Genomic DNA, 25,317 nt, shown 5'->3' with positions numbered 1-25,317 from the left:
TGTGGATACAGGCTTGATGGCAAACTCACTAACTATAAAGAGAAGCACTCTAGACAGCTTCAGTTCCTTCACGAGTACATCGTGAGCACCTACCATGTGCCAGCACTAAGAATGGGGCGGTGAGCAAGTCCTTGCCCTCGTGAACTTGAAGCTTCATGAACAAGGTGGACACCTGCGCTGTTAGCCTGTTGGCTCTTCCCGTTGCAGATCGGCTCTATGTTTCATTGCATTTCATCTGCCCACGTGTTTCTCCTATTTCCGTGGTCTGTACCCAGCCAGCATCTGGGGCTGCGACGTGTGGGAATGGGAAAGGCAGGAGGAAAGCAGGCCAAACAGAAGGAAGACAAGATGGGACTGTAGAGTCGTTTTCAGTCTTTTGCTCACACAGACCGTGCCAGAATGAATAACCTTCTCCATATCTCGTTGGTCCTTGTACGGGGGTATCTGTGGGAGAGTATCGAAAAGCCATCTGAATGGGTCCTGGGGTCAGTGCCTCTCTAATTGTGTCACGGCTGCCACATTCCCCTCTGCAGGGGCTGTAGCAGCTTTCCTTCCTCTCAGCAGTCGTGTCAGGCTTCCTGAGTGTTAACAAGCAAGCTTGCTGATTCTTCTGTGCACAGAAGTTTGCACACTGTTGGCCTCAGGCTCCGCTGCTTTGAGGTTCTGAGGATTGGGGGATTCAGAAGGAGGAAGAGCAATGTGTTGTCCTGGGGGCCCTTTCGGCTTCCCTTACCAATACCTGCATAACCCCTTGAGAACTTACAAACTCCTCCACTGTTATTTTCTTAGGGATTTGCAGCAACTGTTTAACCGAACACATCAGCCCAGACCCAGGCTGAGCTGGGCTCTCCTCTGTCTCCCTCTAGGAACATTCGTGTAGCTATCCTTCCCTGCTCCGAAAGCACCACCTGCCTGTTCCGGACCCGGCCCCTGGACGCCTCAGACACCCTCGTGTTCAATGAAATGTTCTGGGTGTCCATGTCCTATCCAGCCCTTCACCAGAAGACCTTAAGAGTCGATGTCTGTACCACCGACAGGAGCCATCTGGAGGAGTGCCTGGTGAGGGCTATGCCCGTCGGTCTGTCTGTCCCACCTTCTGTCCTGGGGATTGGCCCAGCTCGCAGTTTAGGGAGGAGGCTTGAGAAAACTCAGGTTGTAGGGCCAGCGAAGCTCATCCGGGTTCCAGGCAGGGAACTGTTGCCCCGGTGAGCCGCGTTCTCACACTTACTGGGAGCAAGGGGGCAAGGAAGCGGGAAGCTCCCTTCTGAGCCGACTAACTGCAGGGCCGCATCCCTTGGGCCTGAGGCTGCGTTGCCTACGACTCTTTTAATGCTGTGTCTCAGTCTCCTTATCTGTAAAATCCAGCTAACACTGCCTACCTCACAGATGGCTCTCTGAGGATTAAATGAGGATTTAAGCAGTGTTTCTGGAACTTGAACGTGCAAACAAGTTACCTGGGGCTCTAGTTAAAATGCAGATTCTGATTCAGCAAGTCTGTTGGGGGGGGAGGGGGGACACCAGGAGATTCTGCATTTCTAGTTAAGTTCCCAAGTGCTGCCGATTGCTGCTGGTCCCCATAGCAAGGATGTGACACAATGATGTGTCTGCACACGCTAGATGCTCCGTGGCTCTCACTTCCCACCGCCCCCCTCCTCAGCTGCGGTACAGAACAACATCATTGCCATTTATGTTGTTGATGATATTATTGGCAATAATGCGATAGCATCCATAGATTGAAAGCACTCGCGGGGCACCTGGGTGCCTCAGTTGGTTAAGCGTCCGCCTTTGGCTCAGGTCATGATCTCAGGGTCCTGGGATCGAGCCCCACATCGGGCTCCCTGCTCAGCGGAGAGTCTGCTTCTCCCTCTCCCTCAGCCCCTTCCCCTGCTTACTCTCTCTCTCTCTCTCTCAAATAAATAAAATCTTAAAAAAAAAGAAAAAAAGGAAAAAAAGAAAGCACTCGCTGTGGTGGGCACTGAGCTAAGCTCCCTACATGTCGTTTCTCTACCCTCGCTACCCAGTGAGGAAACCGAAGAAGAGAGAAGTAAAAGAACTTTCCCAGGGTCACACAGTCAAGAAGCAGCAGGAGCAGTTAGAACCTAAGGCAGGTCCACTTGCACCACCCACCCACGTCAGCGCGTTGGTGTTCTCACCAGCATGGTGCTCCCTGGAGCCCACAGCTAGGACAGTGACTGAAGACTGGTGAGCAGGGGAGACTCTGGATGTTAGAGCAGAAAGCTTTTCCAAACCCAGCCTCTTCTGCTGAAGCATTTCCTCAGCCCTGGGAATTCCTCAATGACAAGAGAATCCTATTTTCTTCTCCTAATTGGATGTCTTTTATTCCTCCTTCCTAATTGAAGTCTGGCCATTGCTGGTCGCCATGGCAGCAGCCAAAGCGCTCGTCGCACTGTGGCTCGTCTCCGTCTGTGGCCAATGGGAAATCTACTCTCCCGTACCCCGCGGGGATGTGGAGTGTCAGGCTGCCGTGTTTTGGAGGCTAGGGGAGCAGGCGAGGAAGTGGGACTCGAGGAGAAAGGCTGTGTGCTCCCACGCAGCCTCCCTACGCTGCTGGGTTTGGGGAATCTCTAGTCTGTTTGGAGCTGCTTCATCAGCCAGGCCGCAACAGTGGTCCTCCTCCTGAGCGGCGTCTGCGTCGAGGACCGCGCGAAGAACTCTGCGTGCAGTTTGCACTTAACCCTCCCAGCAGCCTGGGGAAGAAGCGTCAGGATTGCCTCCATCTGATAGATTAAGAGTCGAGGCCCCAAAAGGCTAAGTAACCTGCCCAGGCCATCCATCAAGTCGGTGGAGAAGCCTGTTTCCTGTGCAGCTTCCTTCCACACGGGCATCGTACTGTCCTACTTCTCAGGGGGTTACAGTGTCGTCTCCCCCCCTCGCCCCCAGACATGGATTATGGGTTTGGATGAATACAGGGCCTGCCTTCCCCCATATCTGAGGCCACAGTTCTACCAAATGCTTGAGCATGGCATAACAGGCTTTCCAGCTGGGCCCTGGTTGTCCACTCCCCAGCTGCTAAGCTCAGTGCCACTCAGCTCAGGTTCTGTTAAGAAAGCCAATTTCCGGGCGCCTGGGTGGCTCAGTCAGTTAAGCGACTGCCTTCAGCTCAGGTCATGATCCTGGAGTCCCTGGATCAAGTCCAGCATCGGGCTCCCTGCTCAGCAGGGAGTCTGCTTCGTCCTCTGACCCTATCCCCTCTCATGTGTTCTCTCTCTCTCATTCTCTTTCTCTCAAATAAATAAATAAAATCTTAAAAAAAAAAAAAAGAAAGAAAGAAAGAAAGCCAATTTCCCAGGCCCCGCTCCTATCCCATAGGTAATCATTACAACCAAGAGGCTCCCTTGCCCCTTTCCACCTTGCCATCCCCCCTGGGGAAAACCCCAGCCCTGTCAAAGTGAACTCTCCACCTGTGTACCTGTGGGGAAACACAGCCACGCTGTAGGGTCTTATTTTAAAATCGTAGTCATGGGGCGCCTGGCTGGTTCAGTCGGTTAAGCATCCGACTCATGGTTTCGGTTCAGGTCATGATCTCATGGGTCATGAGATCGAGAGCCCCGTGTCAGGCTCCGCGCGTGCAGCAGGAGTCTGCCGGAGATTCTCTCCTCTGCTCCTCCTCCCACACACAAGCATGCACGTGCGCTCGCTCACTCACTCTCTCAAATGAATAAATAAATCTTTTAAAAAAATAAAATGAAATCGTGGTCATAAACCTCATTAGGGTCATGAGCCCTAATGCTACTCAGCACTGATACTCCCTCTCCCTAGGCCTATTGCCTTCCCCTTGTCCCAGGGGTGAATTCCTACCTCTCCCGCCTGTTGAGCTCCCCCTGCTGAGGTCCTTGCTTCGCTCCTTCTTGCCATTTCTCCTGGCTCTCACCTGGCCCCTCCCCACTCCCACCTGAAGCCGGCTTCTCTCACCGGTTACTCGGTTACTCGGGCTTTCTCCTCTCTTCAGTCGTCCCTCCTCCACTGGATCTGGCCTGTCAGTATACCAACATGCTGTGAATGCCCCAATGCTTAAAAGAAACCCAAAAAGCAAAAAAAGAGAGCAGCTTTTTACCCATTTCTCCCTCCACGTCCTACCTTGTTTCTTTTCCTTTATAGCAAAATGTGGAAAGGGTGTTCATGTTCTCTCTGTAAGCCAGCTCACACGGGATTTTGTCCTCCCCGTCCCACCGGAAATGTGCACGGCAAGGTCATCAGTGGCCACTTCTCCATCCTCATCTCCCTTGGCTGGTCAGCTGTGTTTGGTTCAGTTGCTCTGCTCAGCGAGTCTTCCTCGGCATCCTTTGCCCTGACTTGGCCTCCAGGACACCTTGCTCTCAGCGTCCTTCCCTCATCACTGGCTTCTCTGTCTCCGCTGATTCTTCTCGGTTCCCTGACCGCTGTATGTCGGAGGGCGCCAGGGCTCAGGCCTCTCCCTTTTCCATTTGCATCCCCTGCCCTGGTGATTGAGATCCCTGTCCTCCAGCGTCCAACACCATGCCAGATGTATGGCTCCAGCCTGGGCCTCTGCACTCGCAGCTGCATTACACCCCCCTGTCTGTTCCACATCTTCTCCTGCCTGTCCAGGAGGCATCTCAGATGAACTTGTCCACAACCACACCCCTGATCTTTCTTCCTGTGTCTTCACTGTCTCAGCTGACAGCAACCCCATCCTTCCACCACCCAGGCCAGAGACCACAGGGTCATCTTTGACCCTCTCCACCCCACATCCAGTCCTTTAGGAACTCCTGGCAGCTCCATCTTCAAAAGATCCCAGGCCCCAGCCGTTTACCCCTGCCCCACTGCCATCTGTCACCTGGATCGTGTAGCACTCTACGGGGTCTCCCTGCATCTGTCCTTGCCTCCCTTCATCTCTTCTCTACATGGTAACCAGAGTGATCCTAGTAAATTGCAAATCAGTGCATATGACTCCTCTACCTACAACCTTACAGTAGCTTCCGTCCCTGCCCAGAGTCAACTCCCGGGCCCCTTGCCTGCCACCCCCCCCCCCCCCAGGGCCCTCAGGGATTTGCCCCTTATTATCTCCCAGATTTCATCCCAAGACTCTTCCTCCATCCTCCTTGTGCCCCTTGAATACATAAGCATGCTCCCCGCTGCAGGCCTTTGCACTTGCTGTCCCCTCTGACCGGAATTCTCTTCTCCCAGATACTGATAGGCAAGGCTCACTCCCCCTGCCCCATTCTGGGCTTGACCCAAAAGTCACCTTCTCAGTGAGGTCTTCCTTCCTTCCCCCTCCCCTCTCTTATCCACCCTTACTCCCTTTTCTCTGTATTATTTTTCTCTATGCCACATTCCCCCACCTAGCATTTGTCTATATCACAGATTTTAGGGGATACGTGATTTTCACATTTTATCAAATCTCTAAAATCATGATGCAGTTTATACTAGATGACAGGTCATAGTTTAAATGGTAACTATTTTTCTTTCTTAGAGTGCAGGAAATAGTATATTGCATAATTGATGGCATCTTAGATTCCATGAAACACAATATAGTATTTACTTACTGATTTGTTTATCTGATTCCCCCAGACTGGAATGTAAGTTCATGAGGGCAGAGATTTTTATCTGCCTTAAATTCTCCTGTATCCCCAGGACCCAAAACAGTGTCTGGCACATAGAGGCCACTTAGCATGTGTGTGTGTGTTGAATAAATAAATGAATGCCCCCAAAGTGAATCGTTTACCAAAGTGGACCATATTCTCACCTATAAGCCAGCCCAAAATAGACAGCGTTGTCCTGTTGGAATTCATAGTAATCTGATGGCAATGTTACACCTCAAAGCTGTCGTTATATTCATTCCCCCTTGCCCCTCAAACATGGCCTGGCAAGTTCTGAACTGTAATATCTGATGCATTTGCCTGTCTTTGAGCCCCTTGGGGGCAGAATCTTGTCTTACATGTTTCTATGTAAGTCTGCTGCAAAGTGCTCGGAGGATATTTATTAAATGAATAAATGAGTAATATACACAAATTTGTGTATAGTTAAATGTATTACAGGTGCCTAAAATACACCAGGCATTCAATACCTGAATTGACCCTAGTCGTGCAGGTGGGAGTTATTTACCTTGTTTTCCTCACTGGACTACTCACCGCTGTTGTAGAAATTAACCTTTAGCCACACGATGGGCTTGCACAGTCCATACCATGCCCTGGTCCATCCTAACAGAAGGAAAGACTGGGGAAAGGGATCCCAGGTAGGTTGGAGAGGCCCCTCCTCGTCCCAGGGCCATTACTTGGTTACTGGCCCACTTCACAAACTGGCTTGTGGCGTTTCTACTACCCGCTGGCATAGCCACTGTCGTGTTTGGGGATGGTGAGTCCGCCAAACCCCACACCTGCTCAGGGCTCTTCAAAAGAAGGCATGCTGAAACAATAAGGCCTCTGAGGAATGGTGAGAATTATTTTATCATTCTTGCCATGAAGGATGTATGTCACCGGAAATAAATCGTCTCCCTGGGAGGTTATATTCAGTTAGGTTAATTTGGTGGTGTTTGCCTTCATCTTAAGGCATCCATTTACACAGGGTGCCTGGGTGGCTCAGTCGTTAAGGCATCCATTTACACAATTCAAAGGAAAACTGTATAGAAAGATTAACTAAAGAGAAATCTTGTTCCCCCTGCCCCTTGCATCCAATCTGCCCACCTATCCTGGATAGCTAACCACTTTGGTTAGTGTTTTATCTTTCCATCCTTTCTTGTTGCACATATGTTCCTGTGATAATGTTCAGGCTCCCTTGCACCTCAAATATGGTGCAAAATATATGTATATATAGAGAGATAATGTATTATTCTCATCCCTCCTTCCATTTCTTTTTTTTTTTTTTTGAGAGAGAGAGAGAGCGCAAGAGAGGGGAGAGTCGGAGAAGCAGACTCGATGTGGGACTCAATCCTGGGACTCCAGGATCATGACCTGAGCTGAAGGCAGTCACTTAACAAACTGAGGCACCCCCTCTTTCCATTTCTTATACAAAAAATAGCATACTGCGTATTCCATTCTGCACTGTTCTGGGTTTTTTTTTTTTTCCCCTTAACAATACAGCCTGGAAATCTCTCCACATCAGCACCTAGAGATCTTCCTCATTTTTTGTACATAGCTATTTAATATCCCATTGCATAGATATATTATAGTTTATTCCTCCAGTCTCCTGTTGCTGGAGCTTTGAGTTGTTCAAAATCTTCTACACTGGTCTTGACGATGATTTTTTGGATCTCACTCCAAAAGCACAGGCAACAAAAACAAAAACAAGTGGGACTACGTCAAACTGAAAAGCTTCTGCACAGCGCAGGAAATCATCAACAAAATGAAAAGGCAACTACCAAATAGGAGAAAATATCTGCAAGTCATGTATCTGATAAAGGGTTAATATCAAAAGTGTATAAAGCACTACAACTCCATAGTAAAAAAAGCAAACAATCCAACTTAAAAATGTGCAGAGGTTCTAAATCATCATTTTTCCAAAGAAGACATACAGAAGGGCAACAGGCACATAAAAAGATGATCACCATCTCTAATCATCAGGGAAATGCAAATCAATATCACAGTGAGATAGCACCTCACACTTCTTAGAATGGCTATTATCAAAGAGACAAGAGAGAGCAGATGTTTGCAAGGATGTGGAAAAAAGAAAAGCCTTGTGCACTGTTGGTTGGGATGTAAATCATTATGCAGGGCCGCTGTGGAAAACCGTAGGGCGGTTCCTCAAAAAATTAAAAATGGAATTACAGTGTGATCTAGCAGTCTCACACCGGTATATAAACAAGGTTTTGAAGAGATTCTTGCACGTTGTGTTCATAGCAACATTATTCACGACAGTCAAGAGACAGAAGCAACCCGAATGTGTATCCGTAGATAAATGGATTAAAAAATGTGGTCTCTGGGGCGCCTGGGTGACTCAGTTAAGAGTCCCTACTCTTGATTTTGGCTCAGGTCACAATCTCAGGGTCATGAGATTGAGCCCCATGTCGGGCTCTGTGCTGGAGCCTGGTTAAGATTCTCTCCCTCTCCTTCTGCCCCCACCTCCCCAGCCTGGCTTGCACGCACATGCTCTCTCTCAAAAAAAAAAAAAAAAAGATCTCTGTATATAATGGAATATTATTCAGCCTTAAAAAGGAAAGAAATCCTAACACATGCTACAACACGAATGAACCTTGAGAACATTATGTTAAATGAAACAAGCCAGTCACAAAAAGACAAATATAGTTATATGAGGTATCTCAAGTAGTCACATTCATAGATACAGAAAGTAAAATGGTGGTTACTAGGGACCAGGGGAAGGGAAAAGGGAAATTGCTTAATGCGTATGGAATTTCAGATTTGCAGGATGAAAAAGTACTAGAGATCTGTTTCATGATGTAAATATAAACACTATTGAACTGTACACTTAAAAGTAAGTAAGAGGGCAAATTTTATGTGACAACATGGATGGACCTTGAGAACATACTAAGTGCAATAAGCCAGAGAGAGAAAAACAAATACTGTGTGATCTCACATGTGAAATCTAAAAAACCAAATTCATAGAAACAAACAACAGATTGGTCGTTGCCAGAGGTGGGGAAGTAGGGGAAATGGGTGAAGGTGATCAAAAGGTACAACTTCTAGTTATAAAATAAATAAGTTCTAGCCATGTAATGTACAGCGTGGGGACTATAGTTAACAACACTGTATTGCATATTTGGAAGTTCTTAGGACAGATCTTAAAGCTCTCACGTGAGGTGATGGATGTTAACTGAACTTGCTGTGGTAATCATTTCACAATACATATTATACCAAATCTTTAATTTTTTTTAAAGATTATATTTATTTACTTGACAGAGAGAGACACAGCGAGAGAGGGAACACAAGCTGGAGGAGTGGGAGAGGGAGAAGCAGGCTTCTTGCGGAGCAGGGAGCCCGATGTGGGGCTCGATCCCAGGACCCTGGGATCATGACCTGAGCCGAAGACAGACGCTTAACGACTGAGCCATCCAGGCGCCCCCCAAATCTTTATTTTTTTAAGTAAATTCTACACCCAACCTGAGGCTCAAACTCCCAACCCTGAGATAAAGAGTCCCATGCTCTACCAACTGAGCCAGCCAGGGGACCCCCAAATCTTTATGTTGTACAACTTAAACTAGTACAATGTTACATGTCAATTATATTTCAGTAAAACTGGGGCACAGGAGATGGTAAATTTTATGTTTTTTATCATAATTTTTAAAAAAAGAAAAATGCGTACAATAGGTGTTCAATAAAGATTTGATGAATGAGTAAACCAATGAATAAGTTAGTGAATGAGTGAGTTATGGAAAATGATTCATAACTAGTCCTTTCCTCTTCCCAGAAGCTCCCATCCCCTCTGGGGGTGTTTTTCCTACTTTCCCCAGGAGCGGAATTCCCCAGAATACCTTGTCAAGCCCTGGCTTATACTCTTGCCTTTTCCCATCCTCAACAGGGAGGTGCCCAGATCAGCCTGGCTGAGGTCTGTCGGTCTGGGGAGAGGTCGACTCGCTGGTACAACCTCCTGAGCTACAAATACTTGAAGAAACAGAGCAGGGAGCCCAAACCAGTGGGAGCTAAGGTCCCCACCCCAGGGCCTGAAGGCACGGTAAGCTGGGCCCCAGGTTGGCCCCACCCTCCTATGTATGCAGCACCTGGATGGTTGGAAGGAAAAGCCTCTCCCAGAATTGGAGAGGGCTGGGCATCAGAAGTGGGGGAAGCAGCAGAGGGTTTTGGAACAGAGAGGGAGAGGAAGACAGGATAGGAGGAACCTCTGCCAAGGGGCAGGTAGCCCCCCATCTGCACATCTTCCACATCTGTGCTCTCCCCTTCTGCACTTTGCTTGACATAATAGAACTTGGCCAACAAAAACCTTAATTTATGTGTTTTTTTTAGTGACGTGGAGAAGGAAGGAGAAATCCGTGCAAGATAGAAAATTAACCTTTATTGAGGTGCCACTATCTGCGTAGTGGTCCCTAGTGGAGCCTTGCTCTAAGAGGCAACAGAAAGTCACAGGAGGGACAGTCAGAAGACTGGGTGTTTGTTAGTTGGGTGACAGGTCAATCATTTCACTTCTCTGAGCCTCTGCTTTTTTCATGTCTAATCTGAGTCTGAAAAAGGTTATTAGGAGGGTTTGAAGAAGTACATGTAAAGAACAGTCAGTACTTGGTTACTTTGGATAGTCATTGCCCAGAATTTCAGGGGAAGGGATGGGCTAGGTCATACAGGTAAGGATAAGTGTAAGGATTAAATCTGTTTCCTCCTCATCACCTCCACCTCCTTTTTCATCCTTCTCCTCATTTTCTGCACTTCCTTTTGTGTTGGGCACTGTCCTGTTTATAATGTGCCATTTACCAAGGCTCAGAAAGGTTACCTAAGGACATACATACATCCAGTAAGCAACAAAGCTAGGTCTCCCTCACTCCAAAAAGAGTCTGTGAGCTGGTAAAGGTCTTGAAAACATCCTCTGCTTTCTAGAGCGTGTCCTTGGGTGAGTGACGTCAACCCTAGACACATTCGTTTCCTTGTTCCCATTTCTAAAGGGAATAATCATAAGCTCTACCTATCAGAATAGTCGTGACGATTAGATAAGATGCTATACATAAGCTATCTATCAGTGCAGGATGTATACCAGGCCTTCAATGGATTTTTCTTCCCTCTTCCCCAAAAGAAAATTTCAGGGAGGTTTCAGGCTCTGGCCCACACTACCAAGGGTGTTTGCAAATTAACCATATGCTCAGAAAACTACAAGATCAGTTTTTGCTTTACTGTTAGTTGCCATTTACTAAGTGCTAATTATGTTCAGTGCTCTTCTATATACCATATGGACATATTCTCAATTAATCTTCATAACCACCCTTTGTAGTAGTTATTAGAAATTACTGTAGAGGAAACTGAGTCTCAGAGAGGTTTCCTCAAGTCACATAGGCTTCCCCACTGTAGACACCATTCAGTATAGATATTCTTCCTCCAGGAAGTCTTCCCTGAATGCAACCTCCAAGCTGACTTTGCCCTTGCTCCTTTGTTCCGAAACGTCACATTGTTTTGTTATTGACAGTTCATGTGATGGTCTCCCCGACTATACTATAATTTCTTTACAGCCAGAGACCTGTAATTCTGCCTCCCTAACTACTAAACTAGACTGTCTTCCAAAAGTCTGTCCATGCATACAGGGGCTATTCTCAGGAGAACTGCCAGTTAGATGAACTGAGTGCTGTATTTCCAGTTTATAAGTGACCGTGGGGCAAGGTGCTTACCCACCCTGGTCTTCAGTTTCACTCCCAGTCCAGGGGGAGGGTCACACTCTGAGCTCTGATTCTTGCCGGGTGAGGTGGCCCCAGTGGCATGCAGATGAAGCCATGGGCTTTGTCTCCACAGGACGCCGTGTCTGCTCTGTTGGAACAGACGGCAGTGGAGCTGGAGAAGAGGCAGGAGGGAAGGAGCGACGCACAGACCCTGCAAGACAGCTGGTAAGTGAGCGCTCCCCTCCGGAGCCTCTGGAACTGATCTGGCGTGGACCTGGACACAGCAATGAGATGCCCAAACTCCAGGGCAACCAAGAGGAGTGTTCCCCTGGGAAAACTGAGAATCTCTCTCCTCACGGGTTCTCTACAAGGCAACATGGCAGTGCAATTGACCCTTGAACAACGCAGGGGCTGGGGCACCAAGCCGCGGCACAGTCAAAAATCGACATAGAACTTTTGACTCCCCCAAAACTTCACTACTAACAGTCTACTGTTGACCAGAAGTCTTACCAATAACATGAACAGTGCATTAACACATACTTTGTATGTTATATCTATGATAAACTGTATTCTTACAAGAGAGTAAGCTAGAAAAAAAAGGTTTTTTAAAATTTTTTTTTAAAGATTTTATTTATTTGAGAGAGAGAGAGAGCACAAGCAGGGGGAGCATCAGGCAGAGGGAGAAGCAGACTCCCCGCCGAGCAGGGAGCCCGATGTGGGACTCGATCCCAGAACCCTGGGATCATGACCTGAGCCGAAGGCAGACGCTTAACTGACTGAGCCACCCAGGTGCCCCTAGGAAAAAAATGTTAAGAAAATCATAAGGAAGAGAAAATATGTATCCAGCACTGTAGTATATTTATCAAAAAAATCCATCTATAAGTGGACCTATGCAGTTCAAACCCGTGTCGTCCAAGATCAACTGTATATAGCCTGATAAAATGGTTCCCAGAATTTTGTCCCAATTGGTCGTTTTGTGATCTATAAATCACTCGTGCTACTTCACATATTAGTGTCTGTGTTTACTCACTTACATTTATTTTGGTGTAAAAAAAAAAAAGTTATATTACTATATATTGAAAGTAAGTATAACCTGCCATAAATTGAAGATGTTTCAATAAGGAATTGCATTTGACTGCTAGGAACAGAGAGTAGAAATAATAAGCTTAAATTAAGATAGTTTATTTCTTTGTTAACTTACAAAGAAGAATGGGAAGAAGCAGTCTCAGTTTCATCTGTCAGCTCCATGGTGTTGCTGGGAACCCAGGCTCCTCCTCTCCTTCCTCTTTGTTCTTCTTACTGGGTGACTGCCATCATCAAGGCTGCTTTATAGCTCAAAATGGCTGCTGACTCACCAGCCATCAAGCAGGCATCAGAAAAGTAGAAAGACAAAAGATGTGCCTGTATGCCTTTTAACCACGGAGCATTCCTCGGAGTCCCACCCAGCAATTTCTGCTTGATTCTCATTGGCCGAGCTAAGCCATTTGGCCTAGCTAACTGCAAGGGAGGCTGGGAAATGAGGTCTGTGAAGTTGGGAAGAAAGTGGAAGTGGATCCTGGGTAGGCCATGAGCCAAGTCTGCCTCAGAAGGTAACTGGAAAATTAAATGTAATGAAAATCAAGCAAGAGTATAAAACCCGCCTGGACCTACTGCTCACTAAGGCTCTGGGCCTGAGGTCTTCTCTCACTGTTAAGCAGGAAGATTAGTCAGTGTTCCGGCAATATTAAAGACATGCGCTGCCAGAGACTTCTCGGTGTCCAAAGGAGAACCAGAGACAGCTTTCTCTCGGTGTGTTTCGAGGCTGCTCAGTCTCTTGTATCCCAAAAGAGAGGTCTCCTCACACATTTAGGAAACAATGGTATAGACCAGAGTTCAGACCTTAGCTTCGTCCTGTTTTGGTCACCTTTGGCAAAGCATCTTTAACTTTTTCTTGCAGTATGACACGCTTACATAAAGTTCCCCTGAGCGTACAGTTCAGTGAATTTTCAGAAACCTAAGTACCCATGTAACCAGCATCCAAATCCAGAAGCAGAGCATAACCGGCTCTCCAGAGCCCATGGGCGGGCTTCCTCTCAGCCACTACCCTCCACCGCAAGGGCAGCTGCTGTCAGGCGAGTCATCTAACTTCGTCGGAGCCTCATCTGGAAAAGCGGGGTATCCACCGGCTGCGTGGGCTTAACTGCAGGCGGTTGAAGGGAAAGCCACCGTCATGAAGATAAAGTGCAAAGCTCATGGTGGACGCTCAGTAGATGGTAGAAATTATCACTCGGAAAATGAGAAGGAAGTCTGTTAACTACCAGCTAGGTAGGGAGAGGGCAAATCCCATCTCAGAAACGACCAGAACCTGTGACTTTGCCCTCTGGAGGAAGTATGGTCGGGCTTTAGTGCACGTGCTCTGAATGCAGATAGCTAGGGATTCGGAGTCTTGCTCGGTCAGCTTCCTGTGGGATCCTCGGTCTGGGTGAGGCCCGAGCACCAGTGAGTTTTAAAAAAGCTCCCTGGGTGACCCTAACGTGCAGTGAGGGCTGACAGCCATGGCTCTAAACCTCCATTTCCGCCTCCATGAAATACAGATTTAAAGAGTGGCCACAATGCATGGGATATTCTGTAGACTCAATAGAATTATGCATGCTAAGCACTTAGCACAGACTTTGTCCCACAGGAAACACTCAGTAGCTCTTCTGTATTATTCTGTTACAGCCCCTGGTTATACATTTGGTCTCAGAAAGGGCCTTTCCATAATATCTTTTATTCCAGGGGTCAGCAAATGTTTTCTGGAAAGGATCAGATAGTAACTATCTGCTTCATGGGCCATGCGGGTTCTGGTGCATCTATTCATCTCTGTGGTTGTGCTGTAAAAGGAGCCCTTGATGGTACATGCACTAACCATCATGTCTCTGCCATTGAAGTTTCACTTATGGATGCTGAAATTTGAATTTCATATAATTTGCACATGTCATGAAATATCATTTTCTTTTGGATATTTTTTTTTCCAGCCATTTAAAAATATAAAAGCCACTCATAGCTTGGGCTGTCCAAAACTGGCAATGGGCTAGATCTGGCCCACAGCCTCACCCCTCTTTTACTCTTCTCCTTTACCATTTTATTTCTCCATGTGATAAAGGGTAGGGCAAGGTTCCTGAATTTTCGTATGTTCATTTGTTTGCTGTAGGGCTCTCTCTCAACTGTCTCAATTTCTCTCTTTCCTTCTTTCTCTCTCCTTGTGTCCCTTTCTTTCGCTGTCTCTCCTCTCCCTTTCCATCCCTTCCTACCTCCCCTTTCCTTCCCCCTCCCTCTCTTGTCCCTCCCTCTCTCGTCTCTCCCTCTCTCCCTCTCTCCCTCTCTCTCTCTCCCTCTCTGTGGCACACTGCTGGGCAGGTCTGGGCTGGGCTGGGCTGTGCAAAGGTCTGATGCCGGAAATAGGCCCAGGACCTGTCTTCCAAAACCCTGGCACAAGATCAGTGATTTCTGCCAAATTCCAAGCTTGTGGTGAGACTTTTCAAGCCATCCCCTAGCAACTGCCTTCTGTTCTCTCTCCCCCTTTGCGGCCCCCTCTCTCCCCACCCCTGCCATTCAAACTTCCCTAGACATGGACTCACAAAGAGGACCAGGAATCCCAGAGCTGCTGTACTGGAGTAAATCCATCTGCAGCCCCCCTCCCCCCAGACTGGAGGCTTCTTCTGGTCCTGGAATGTTAACTAGCTTTGCTGTGCCTGCTCTGCTCCGGAGTCCTGTGCGGAGGTCCCCCAAACACTGGCCCTGTTCTAATTTCTGCTCCGTCTCTCTCAGCACCCAAGGGCCAGGGTGCCATAGTTACTCCCTCCTTTTACTTGTTTAGGTTTCTTTAGTGCATTTAATCACAAGCCTGGATTTTTTTTTTTTTTAAGATCCACAAGCAAAACAAAATTCTAAGAGTATTAGAAAATATAAGAGACCATAATCACAGACAATGCTAATCACAGACAAACTCCTGTGTTTGCCTCCTTGGGAATTTGTGTGTGTATGTGTGTCCAGGGCAGAGGTTGAGAAATGGCATTGCTGGGTCCCAGGGCACGTGTGCTTTATATTTTAATAGGCATTGCAGAATAGTTCTCAAATAAGATTGTACTAATAAATGCTCCCACCAGCAGTGATTAAGAGTACCCTTAAGCCTACACCCTCTCTGATGCTCAATATAATCTAACTACAGTACTTAATCAATAATACGTACATATTTTATTTTAGCAGATACTGCTAAACTGACTTCAGAGTGCAAATTGGCTCCTCTGAGGTACACTCCCTGCAGGGATATGCCTATTTCCCATGCCTTCACCAGCACTTGATATGATCTCATATCTATATATTTTGCCACTCTAAAGGGTGAGAAGATGTCTACTTTAATCGTGTTTCTCTTGACAGTTGAGATTTTTTTTTTCCCCTTTCAGGAAATATTTAGATCAGATTCATGGTCAGAAAGAAAAAACTTCCATAGTGGTCAAGCACTTAGTGGGGTTGGACAGATTGGATGGGAAACCTGGCTGCACCCCTTAGTGGTCTGTGATACTGGACAGGGCCTAGAAACTCTCTGATCCCCAGCTTTTGAATCTGTAAAATGGAAACAGTAATTGCTTTCAGTGTTCTTGTAAGGCCTTAGCACAGCACCTGGTGCTTATTAAGCCTTCAATAAATGCTGGTTAATGTGGCATCTGCCAAATTCTTAGGGAGGTGCTCGTCGTGCATTCCCATGTTTAATGGCCCTTTTATGAGTAGATCGAGAAGCTGTGGGGCAAAGGAGGGAGAGCAAGGGGTGTCCATTAGCTCTGGTCCCCATCTAAGGGCAGGGGAGGTTTTAGTCCCTGTGGCTGGGGCTGGAGATCCAAGAAAATCCCAAGGGAGATTTTATGCTTGTCCACAGTCTCACTGAGCCAGCTAACAGGATGTCAGATTCTCTGCTTTTGGCTCAAATTCCTTCAGCTCAGTATGGCAACACTGTCTCCTGCTGATCAGAAGCCTGGTGATTATGTATGTCTTTGAGAAGATGGGACTAAAGATAAAATAGTCATTAACAAATGCAGTCCATTTGTCACAACTCTTCCCAACCCTGGAGTCCAAAGGGAAAGAATAATCATGAAAAGTATCACCAAAACTAAACTCTTTTCAACACATGGTGCCAGAACACCATTGGACAGCCATACAGAAAAAAAGGGGGGCGCCTGGGTGGCTCAGTCAGTTAAGTGGCTGCCTTCGGCTCAGGTCATGATCCCAGGGTCCTGGGATCGAACCCCACGTCGGGCTCCTTGCTCAGCAGGAAACCTGCTTCTCCCTCTCCCTCTGTGTTCTAGTTCTCTCCCAAGTAAATAAATAAAATATCTGGAAAAAAAAAAAAAGGAGTGGGGCGCTGTACTGGAGTAAATCCATCTGCAGCCCCCCTCAGGGTGGCTCAGTCAGTTAAGCATCTGCCTTTGGCTCAGATCTTAATCCCAGAGTCCTGGGATTGAGCCCCACATCAGACTCCCTGCTCAGCAGTGAGTCTGCTTCTCCCTCTGCCCCTCCCCCCTCTTATTTATGTGCTTTCTCTCTCTCTCTCTCTCTCTCTCTCTGAAATAAATAAATAAAATCTTAAAAAAAAAAGAAGCTTTATTCATAATTGACAAGAGATGGAAGCCATTCAAATGCTCATCACCAGCTAGGTGAATAGTTACACAAATTGTGATGTATCCATTCCATTGAGAATGCCACTCAGCAATGAAAAGGGGTGAACTGTTGACACAGGCACGGACATAGTTGAATCTTAGAACCTTTAGATGGAGAAGATGAAGCCAGAGACAAAAGAGCACATACTGTCTGATTCCATGTATATGAAATGCTAGAAAACTCAGTCTGCGGTGACAGAAAGCTGATCGGGGGTGGGCCGGGGGTAGGGAAAAGTTAAATAGGGAAGGGTGCAAGAAACCTTCTGGGGTAGTGGAATGTTCTGTATCACAAGTGTGGTAGTAGTTACACGGGGGGATACATTGGTTGGGAATACATCGGTCAAATGAAACTATACAATGGAAATGCTTTGTGTTGTATGTCAGTTAGACCTCACTAAGTTTTGTTTGTTTGTTTAAATATGTCCTCAACTGTGAAGAGGCTTGGAAGCTCTGCCCTAGGTGCATTTAGAGGCAAGTGAGCAGATCAGAGTGGTCTCTGGGCAGGTAACCGAAGCTCTTTGTCATCACAGGAGGTACGAGGAGACCAGCGAGAACGAAGCGCCGGCGGAGGAGGAAGAGGAGGAGGAGGAGGAGGAGGGAGAGGAGGATGTTTTCACTGAGAAAGTCTCACGTGCTAGGGACGAGTGCCCAGCGTTAAAGGTAGGCAGGCCCAGAGAGACAGGAAGGGCTGTCTTGGAGAAATAGCCCTCGGTGCCTGGACTTCTCCAGCCTCAGGGGACAGGCCCTCGGAATGGAGTGACCTGTAGAAGGCTGCATAGGAGCGTCCCGGCCTGTAGTGCAGGTCATCTCAGTGACAGTAAACTGGCTCTCCCCTCCTCTCTCCTGCCCTCTGCAGCCGCCCTGGTTCTCTGGACTGACCTCAAGCTTTGTAGCCAGATGGGTCTGGGTTCAGATGCTGGCTCTGCTCCTCTCTGGCTGTGTAGTCTTAGGCGGGTGACTTCATCCCTTCCAGCCTTCATTTCCTCATCTCTAAAACGGATACAATAATACCAACCTGGCTGACAGGTTCTAAGGTTTCAAAGGAATGTATTTCTTTGTTTGGGTCTGCCCAAAGTACAATAGGAAAAAGGAGTCCAGTCCAGTTCCCCTCGCCACCTCTGCTGCGCTAGGGTTACACACGACAACCAGATTCACTCTGCATAGAGATCTCTCTGTCTTTTCCACCGGCAGGAAATAGAGCACCCCATTGTGTGCGAGCAGGGCACCTGGGGGTGGAGCTGCGGGTTGAGCACTGCACAAAGGTGCCTGGCCAAGAGGGGCTGGAGAAGAACCTAGGGCCGCCTTCCAACTGCTCCACACCCAGAGGAAAGTCTTTTTGCAGTCTCTCCAGCCAAAAGGGCTGCCTTTTTCAAAATTACACAAAGGCACTGTAGGCTAACAGAGCCCTGCATTCAGGTGTTCTTGTTTGTTTGTCATTTGCTGGTGACTGCTGTAAAAGGACAGTAGAAAACCTGCTCACCAAGTTGAAAGACTGAGATTTGCAGATTGCCTCCATAATTCCAGGGAAGCATCTGCAGTTCTTGGCTGCAGCACTAGAGGCCTTGGGTGTGTCTTTGTCAAAATGTGGTTGGCATAGATGTCTAGAGGGTATGAAGTCAAGGGCATCCATCCTTCTTCTGCTCAGTGAGCTTGTTTGGGGACTGAATATGCTCCAACCCACGTGGAGGAATAGGGGCCCAGTAGCTGGGGCCTTGGGTGCTGTCCTGGCTGGCAGGGCTACGGCCTACGAAGCCCCCAGCTGTTATCTGTGGGGTCAAAGGCCAGATGACGGGAGTGGGGAGCAGGTGGGGAGTCTGCCCCACGAGTGTCGGCTGGGTGGCCGAGACACTATGGATACGAGTGGCCTCAGAGCTCTGACTTCTTCTTCAGGTGGACAAAGAGACCAACACAGAGACCCCGGCCCCATCTCCCACAGTGGTGCGGCCCAAGGACCGCCGGGTGGGCGCACCATCCCCAGGGCCCTTTCTTCGAGGGAGCACCATCATCCGCTCTAAGACCTTCTCCCCAGGACCCCAAAGCCAGTATGTGTGCCGGGTAAGCAAATGTGTGGTACTGCCCTCGTTCCCGAACACCTGCTTCCCGAGGAGTAGTGAGAGCCTTGGACCTCACAGGGTTCTGGGTGCAAATTCTGATGACTCTTACTTTGTCAGCTATCCTCAGGGGAGTTAATGCCTCAGTGCATGTGGAGTTAATACACTGACTTCAAAGGACTGTTTTAGGGATTGAATTAGATAAAATATGGGAAAAGCTTGGTAACCCGTACAAGGCCAGTGTTTTGGGGGTTTTTTTGTCATTCCAGCCAGCTCTCCCCTCCTTCTTCGCAGCCTGCCCTTCCCTTCTACATGACCAATTGCTAAGATCAGACTGACCCCTCGCTGTCCCTGAACGGGCATTTCTTCCCCACTTCCAGGGCGATCCTAGTGTGTAGCCTGAGGTTGCAAAAACGCAACGTGCCTGTACTATTTAGCTATTTAGCCACACGTTGGTTGGTTGGTTTTCATTAAACCTGTTGCTAACCTTGAAAACTTAGGGAAGGCAATTAACAATAAAAGAAAAATGAAGAGATTTCACATAAAATTCTAGTTTCTCTTGAAAACAAGAAACTGCCTGTCCCCATGGGCTGCACATTCTCTGACGGCGGCAGTTGGCTGGAGCTAAGCAGCTGCCCTTAGATGACTGGCTGATTGGAGAGGGCAGGCTGTCAAGTTCAGTCTGGCCACCTGGCCCTTTTTACCTGTTTTGGTTGCTAGCCTTCTCCTACAGGCTGCACTGGAGTTGAGAAGTCCTACAGTAGGCTTTTGCTCCCTCGCGCCTTTCCCTGTGTATCCGTCTCATTAGGCTACCCGTTCCCAGGCCAGCCTCCTTCTCTCATTCTACCGTAAATGGAACGTTTTAGCACTTACCACACCTGAGGGGGTCCCAGCCTTCCTCAGGGATGGCGCAGGTAGGACACATGCACACCTCACCTGAGTCCTGGGTCAACATTCTTCCTTACCCTCTGCCATAGAGAACCAGCAAACATTAACTAGAAGCACAGACAGAACCTTCCCTGTCTAGTGTTCCAATAAGTCATCATAGAAGGCGAAGCCCATGGAACCCGGCCTATATCATCAACCTGCCACTTACCCCTCTACTGTAATTTGGGACGGAGAGGGGATATTGAGGGGCACTTTCAATACGTGATATTCACGGGCGCCTGGGTGGCTCAGTTGGTTAAGCAACTGCCTTCGGCTCAGGTCATGATCCTGGAGTCCCAGGATCGAGTCCCGCATCGGGCTCCCCGCTGAGCGGGGAGTCTGCTTCTCCCTCTGACCCTCCCCACTCTCATCCTCTCTCTCTCCCATTCTCTCTCTCAGATAAATAAATAAAATCTTTAAAATAAAAATTTTAAAAAATCTGGTATTCAGTATCCATGGCCAAAATTATAAGATTGAGTAGAGAAGCTAATTTTTTCATAATATGGCAGTGTCACCAACTTACTAGCTACTTACTAGTTATTCCCCACAAAAACATTCCCCTAGTCCCTCCCAGAAATAACATAAATCCCTCCCCTCAGTGTCACGCCTCTAGCTAATCGTTTGAGCTTGTAAGCGTCTGCACATTGGCTGCATATCTTGGGAAAGGTACAGGGTTTCCTGAAGACACTGAATGTAATGTTGATGTTAAGGAATTCCTGAATCACAGGTGAAGAATCCTACAGTTAAGCCAGCTCACAGCTGAGGAAGAGAAAAATCCAACTCATGTTGCAAATGTGAATAATTTGAAGGATTTAGAAAAGCCCTTAGGATAATGGATGAAACCCTCTGGCTTGGGCAGAATTACCAGTTTTATGACTGTGCAGTGGAATTCAAACACAAAGTAAAGAATATCACTCATCAGAAAAATCACACCAAAGAAATTAGTGTTTGATTCATTCTTTTTCATCAGAATTAGAATGCAGTTGTAATTTTGTCAATGGAAGACAGAAGATAATAACTTTTATAAAGTGTTTCCCCTTTCCAACTAAAGACTCGAAGTTTTTTTCCCCAATATTTACTGTAAGATTCTGGTCCCCTGTTGTTTTTTTTGTTGTTTTGTTTTGTTTTTTAAGATTTTATTTATTTATTTATTTGTCAGAGAGAGCACACAAGCAGGGGAAGCGGCAGGCAGAACATGCAGAGCGAGAAGCAGGCTCCCTGCTGAGCAAGGAGCCCAATGCGGGACTCGATCTCAGGGTCCCAGGATCAGACACTTAACCGACTGAGCCACCCAGGCATCCCTGGTCCCCTGTTTAGATGGACTCACTTTTAGTGGCCCTTTCCCAGGATTGGCATCTTCAAATAACCAGGAGCTCTGATGCTATTTATTAAGCATCTGTAACACACCTAGCACCACGGGGAGCCCTTCCCATGTTTCATTATCTGGACCAATTTCCAACCCTGCAAGGCTGCAAATTAAGAAATCCCCAGGCAGCATGCATCCCATGCAACAGGCAGAAAGGGCCTCTCTTACAGCAAAGCTAAAGTGACATAAAGTGGAGAAGCAGTTACCATTCATTTTTATGGAAAAAAATTTTTTAGCATTCCCAGACCTAAACAATAACCTCTCTCAGGCTTTTCTGATACCTTGGGACACATCTCACTAAAAGATGCACAACATAAGTCAAGATAAAGCACAGAAGCTCCCAGACACGGTTCAAAGCTATGGGAGCTAGATGCTGAGATGCTCAGTGTAGTGCTGGGGGAGTGTGGTGGTGCCCCATCCTGCTCGGGGTGCGGCTGCCTCCATAAGGGCTCACTGCAAAACAGACACTGAGCGTTGTTCTAGCTCGTCTTTTTCATAAAAGTGAAAATCCTCCTCATATTTCTTTTGGCTAGAAAAACAGGTGCTAACGGGGGTCTTTTATGAAAGCAAAGTGATGTCACGTGAACTTTCAGAAAGCAGGGATGCCTGTATTTTTCCTTTTTTGCTTTCTGACTGTCCTACTTCAGCCCAAGGTTGTCTCTTTCATATAAAATCTTACTGAAGGCTGCAGGAAGAAGCCAGTGGTACAATGTCCTGATTTTTTCCTATCATTTCCCCTAAAACTCTGTCGGCATATAGTCTGGTAACAACTTAACCCTCCGTTTTGAACCCACAAAATGAGAATGACCAAATTCCCAACAAGAAATATTGGGGTCTGGGCCCCAACCAACCCTCCGGGACACAGCCAGCTCCATGTTTCCCAGTCTGGGACTTACGGCACTCTACTTCTGGTATCCAGGCCTATGCCAGTCAGGTTCTTAATGGAAGCAACAGAAACAGACTGTGAGAGGGATGCCTGGGTGGCTCAGTTGGTTAGGTTGGTTCCTTTGGCTCAGGTCATGATCCCAGGGTCCTGGGATCGAGTCCCACATCGGGCTCCTTGCTCAGCAGGGACCCTGCTTCTCCCTCTCTCTCCCTCTGCTTGTGCTCTCGCTGTCAAATAAATAAAATCCTAAAAATAAATAAAATTAAATTTAAAAATTAAAAAAAAAAAAAAAGAAACAGACTGTGAGCAATAGATGCAGGAAAGAATCTTTTGGAAAAGAAACCGAGTAGCTCACATGTTCATTGGAAGTGTTGGAAGGCTGCAGAACCAGCCTCAGAAATCAGGTGGGAAGAGGGCAGGCCAGACCCCAAGCAAAAGAGCCCACAGAGCCCGTCAGCTGAGGATCCGAGCAGTGCTACTGCTAAGCCTGGCCCAGCTGGTCCCAGCTATTGCCACCGGGTTCAACATCAGTACCTCCGCCAGAGGTTCCTGCCCTGCACGAGGCCAGAGCAGCTCTGCCTGTTGCCGCCACCCCTCCTTCCCTCCCTGAGATACAGATATGGCCTGCTCATGGAACAAAAGCAGGTGGGCTCATCAGCTCTGAGAGGCCCAGTAACAGAGCATTGGGTCCAGCTAACCAGGTCGTGATCCAAAGCCTGAGGCAGTTGCCCCCAATGGGCAGAGCCTCGTCCTGTGTCTGCTGGTAACTGCAAGTGAGGCCGGGAAAGGTAGACTCCGGCACTGCCAGCTTCCTTGATGGAAGGTGGGCTGTGTCTCCCACCTTGAGTCCTAAGCTGGGGATTTCCCCGCCCATGGGATGGAGTTTGGGATGCTAAGCAGCAACTTTTCCCACAAAAAAGCACATGTTTTCTGTGTCCTCTAATCTCAGAAGCAGCCCTGCAAGGCAAATGGAGTCTGCCCCGTTTCACAGATGCAGAAGTTGAGACTCAGAAAGACAGAGCACTTTGCTCTGGGTCACACAGCTTATTAGATGCAAAGCCAGGAGTCTGACTGCAGAGTCCACAGCCTTTCTATCACTCAGAGCCACCGCCTGAAGGACTTCCTTTGCCGTCCCCCCGGCTACTTAAGACTTGTCTCTTCTGCTGGCCTGATGCCACACTTCTGCAAACCAAGCATCCTCTGCTGGTTTCTTCCTTCTTTGATCTTCAGCACAGCCTGTGTCATTTGGTTAGTTTCCCTGAACTGGGCGCCCCGCTGAACTTGAAGTCCATGGGCATAGGGACAATGTATTATGCTCCCTCCAGCGCTCCACAGCCCCCGTGTATTTGACACCTACATAGTTCCCAGAGGTGCTGTCACACGCGTTGGTCAGCTCACCCTGACCTGATGAATACAGTTCTTCCAAAGTTCTCGTTCTCGAACTAGCTGCCTGTGACTGCCAGTTATTTCACCTCTTTGTTCCTGGTTTCCATAGTTATTACATGGAAATATAACAGAGCACCGATATTCTCTACCATGGCTGAGATTGAATGCAGCAAAACATCTTTACATTAGGAAAAGATAAGTTGAAGGATCTAATGTGGTATCCTTCACTCTCCTCTAACATCATCATTGACCCATGAATGGCTACAACCTAAGGATCAGTCATCCTGATGAGTAAATCTAGTTGGTATGACGCAGTCTGTGAGCGTCACCTTTGGATCGGAGCCGTGTGGGGTAGAGCCCCCCCCCCCCCCGGTATGATATCCAACCAGTGCGCTTGTACAAACCCACCCCCGTCAAGATGGCCCGCGCCTCCATCTGTACCTAGTTTCATCTCTGAGCTCTCCGTGCATCCCGGGGGCCAGGAGAGGACCTGGCCTTAGAGTCAGACTGAGCAGACCTTCAACTCTCGTTCTGATGCTCACCAGCTTTGTGTTTTATAAAAGCTTCTTAATCTCCCTGGGCCTCAATTCCCTCCATTAGGACTGTCTGCGGATTAAATGTAGCTGTCTGTGAGGCACATGGCACACGTCGTTAGGACCGCTTCTGTTATTCTCTTTCCGGTTCCCATCCGGACTCTGCCTCCTGCGGTAGCTTTTGTCAGTTACATCCCCAACTGCCGGCCTGGGGTCCCTCCCTCCACCCAAGCTATGCCCAAGGGTAGCTTTTGTCAGTTACATCCCCGGGGTTGCCCTGCCCATCGACACTGCAGAACTATTAATAGCATCATTACCAATAATTATCAGTAACCTCAAAAGTAACAGCACAGACAGCTTCTCGGGAGAGAGCGGAGAAGTGGGCAGACGCTGCCAGAGCGAGCGGGCTCTGTTGCATCAGCCCGTGGCAATTGCATCACCTTGCAAATGTGACTCGAGAAAGAAGCCTCTGTGCTGCGTATCCTGGGATGTGCTGTCACTGCAGCCTCCCTCGCCGGCCCCCCTCTGTCAGGGGCACTCTTGGTACAAAAGCACGATCTGCGGCCACGGAGGAGGAGTATTGGCCCTCTGGGAGAGTACACGAGCAGGGGAGAGCTCCCAGAGCCTGTCTGTGTGTCTTATCTTGGACATTTCGGACACGTGTATCTTGCCGGTGGCTCCATCTGAGCTCCACAGGTGACAGGGAAGAGTCGGTGCAAACAGGCCCTGGTGTGGTAGGTCCGGGGGCATTAGATCCTGGAGTCACACTATCTGGTGTTCACCCCGCGGCACTGCCAGCCACCTGGGAACCCCACCACCCTTCTGGCCACAGTGTGCCTTCCGGAGGTACTCGAATTCTAATTAACTTCCCAGGACTTTTCTCCTGCAGCTGAACCGAAGTGATAGTGACAGCTCGACGCTGTCCAAGAAGCCACCTTTTGTTCGAAACTCCCTGGAGCGGCGCAGCGTCCGGATGAAGCGGGTAAGACAGTCACCGCAGAACTGTTCGTACACCTGCCCCACGGTCATCTCCCAAGCGCATGCCCCCGTGTCTGACCATTTGTTCTCAGCCAGAGGTGTGAAGAAGGTTGCTTTTGCAAGCGTGATGGTGCTTATGAACTGTAAGGCCTGTGTAGGCGCTGGGGAAGGTGCCCAAGGGTAAATGTAACTTTAGGATGATGATGAATAGGTTAGGTCCGGAGTGTGCGTACTTGGCCTTGTCTTCCAGGGTAGAAATCAAAGTCACTAAGAACTACC

At 48.0% G+C, this 25,317-nt stretch overlaps 1 protein-coding gene across 2 annotated transcripts in view; it reads left to right on the top strand.

Annotated features, from left to right (window-relative positions):
- The window catches only part of WWC1 (WW and C2 domain containing 1), a 147,779-nt gene that overhangs the window by 114,881 nt on the left and 7,581 nt on the right, over positions 1 to 25,317 (top strand). For both annotated transcript variants that reach the window (XM_045887461.3, XM_045887470.3), the window contains exons 15-20: positions 867 to 1,059; positions 9,451 to 9,603; positions 11,373 to 11,464; positions 17,442 to 17,571; positions 18,802 to 18,966; positions 24,950 to 25,042. In XM_045887461.3, the coding sequence (XP_045743417.1) occupies positions 867 to 1,059; positions 9,451 to 9,603; positions 11,373 to 11,464; positions 17,442 to 17,571; positions 18,802 to 18,966; positions 24,950 to 25,042 (826 nt within the window). The remainder of the gene's footprint in view (positions 1 to 866; positions 1,060 to 9,450; positions 9,604 to 11,372; positions 11,465 to 17,441; positions 17,572 to 18,801; positions 18,967 to 24,949; positions 25,043 to 25,317) is intronic.

The sequence above is a fragment of the Mirounga angustirostris genome, unplaced genomic scaffold (assembly GCF_029215605.1).
Source record: "Mirounga angustirostris isolate CCGP_5_RB_7025 unplaced genomic scaffold, mMirAng1.0.hap1 SCAF_7, whole genome shotgun sequence".
Taxonomy (NCBI): Eukaryota; Metazoa; Chordata; class Mammalia; order Carnivora; family Phocidae; genus Mirounga; species Mirounga angustirostris.
Note: the sequence above shows the minus strand (reverse complement) of the source record. Positions and strands in the feature narration are given on the sequence as shown.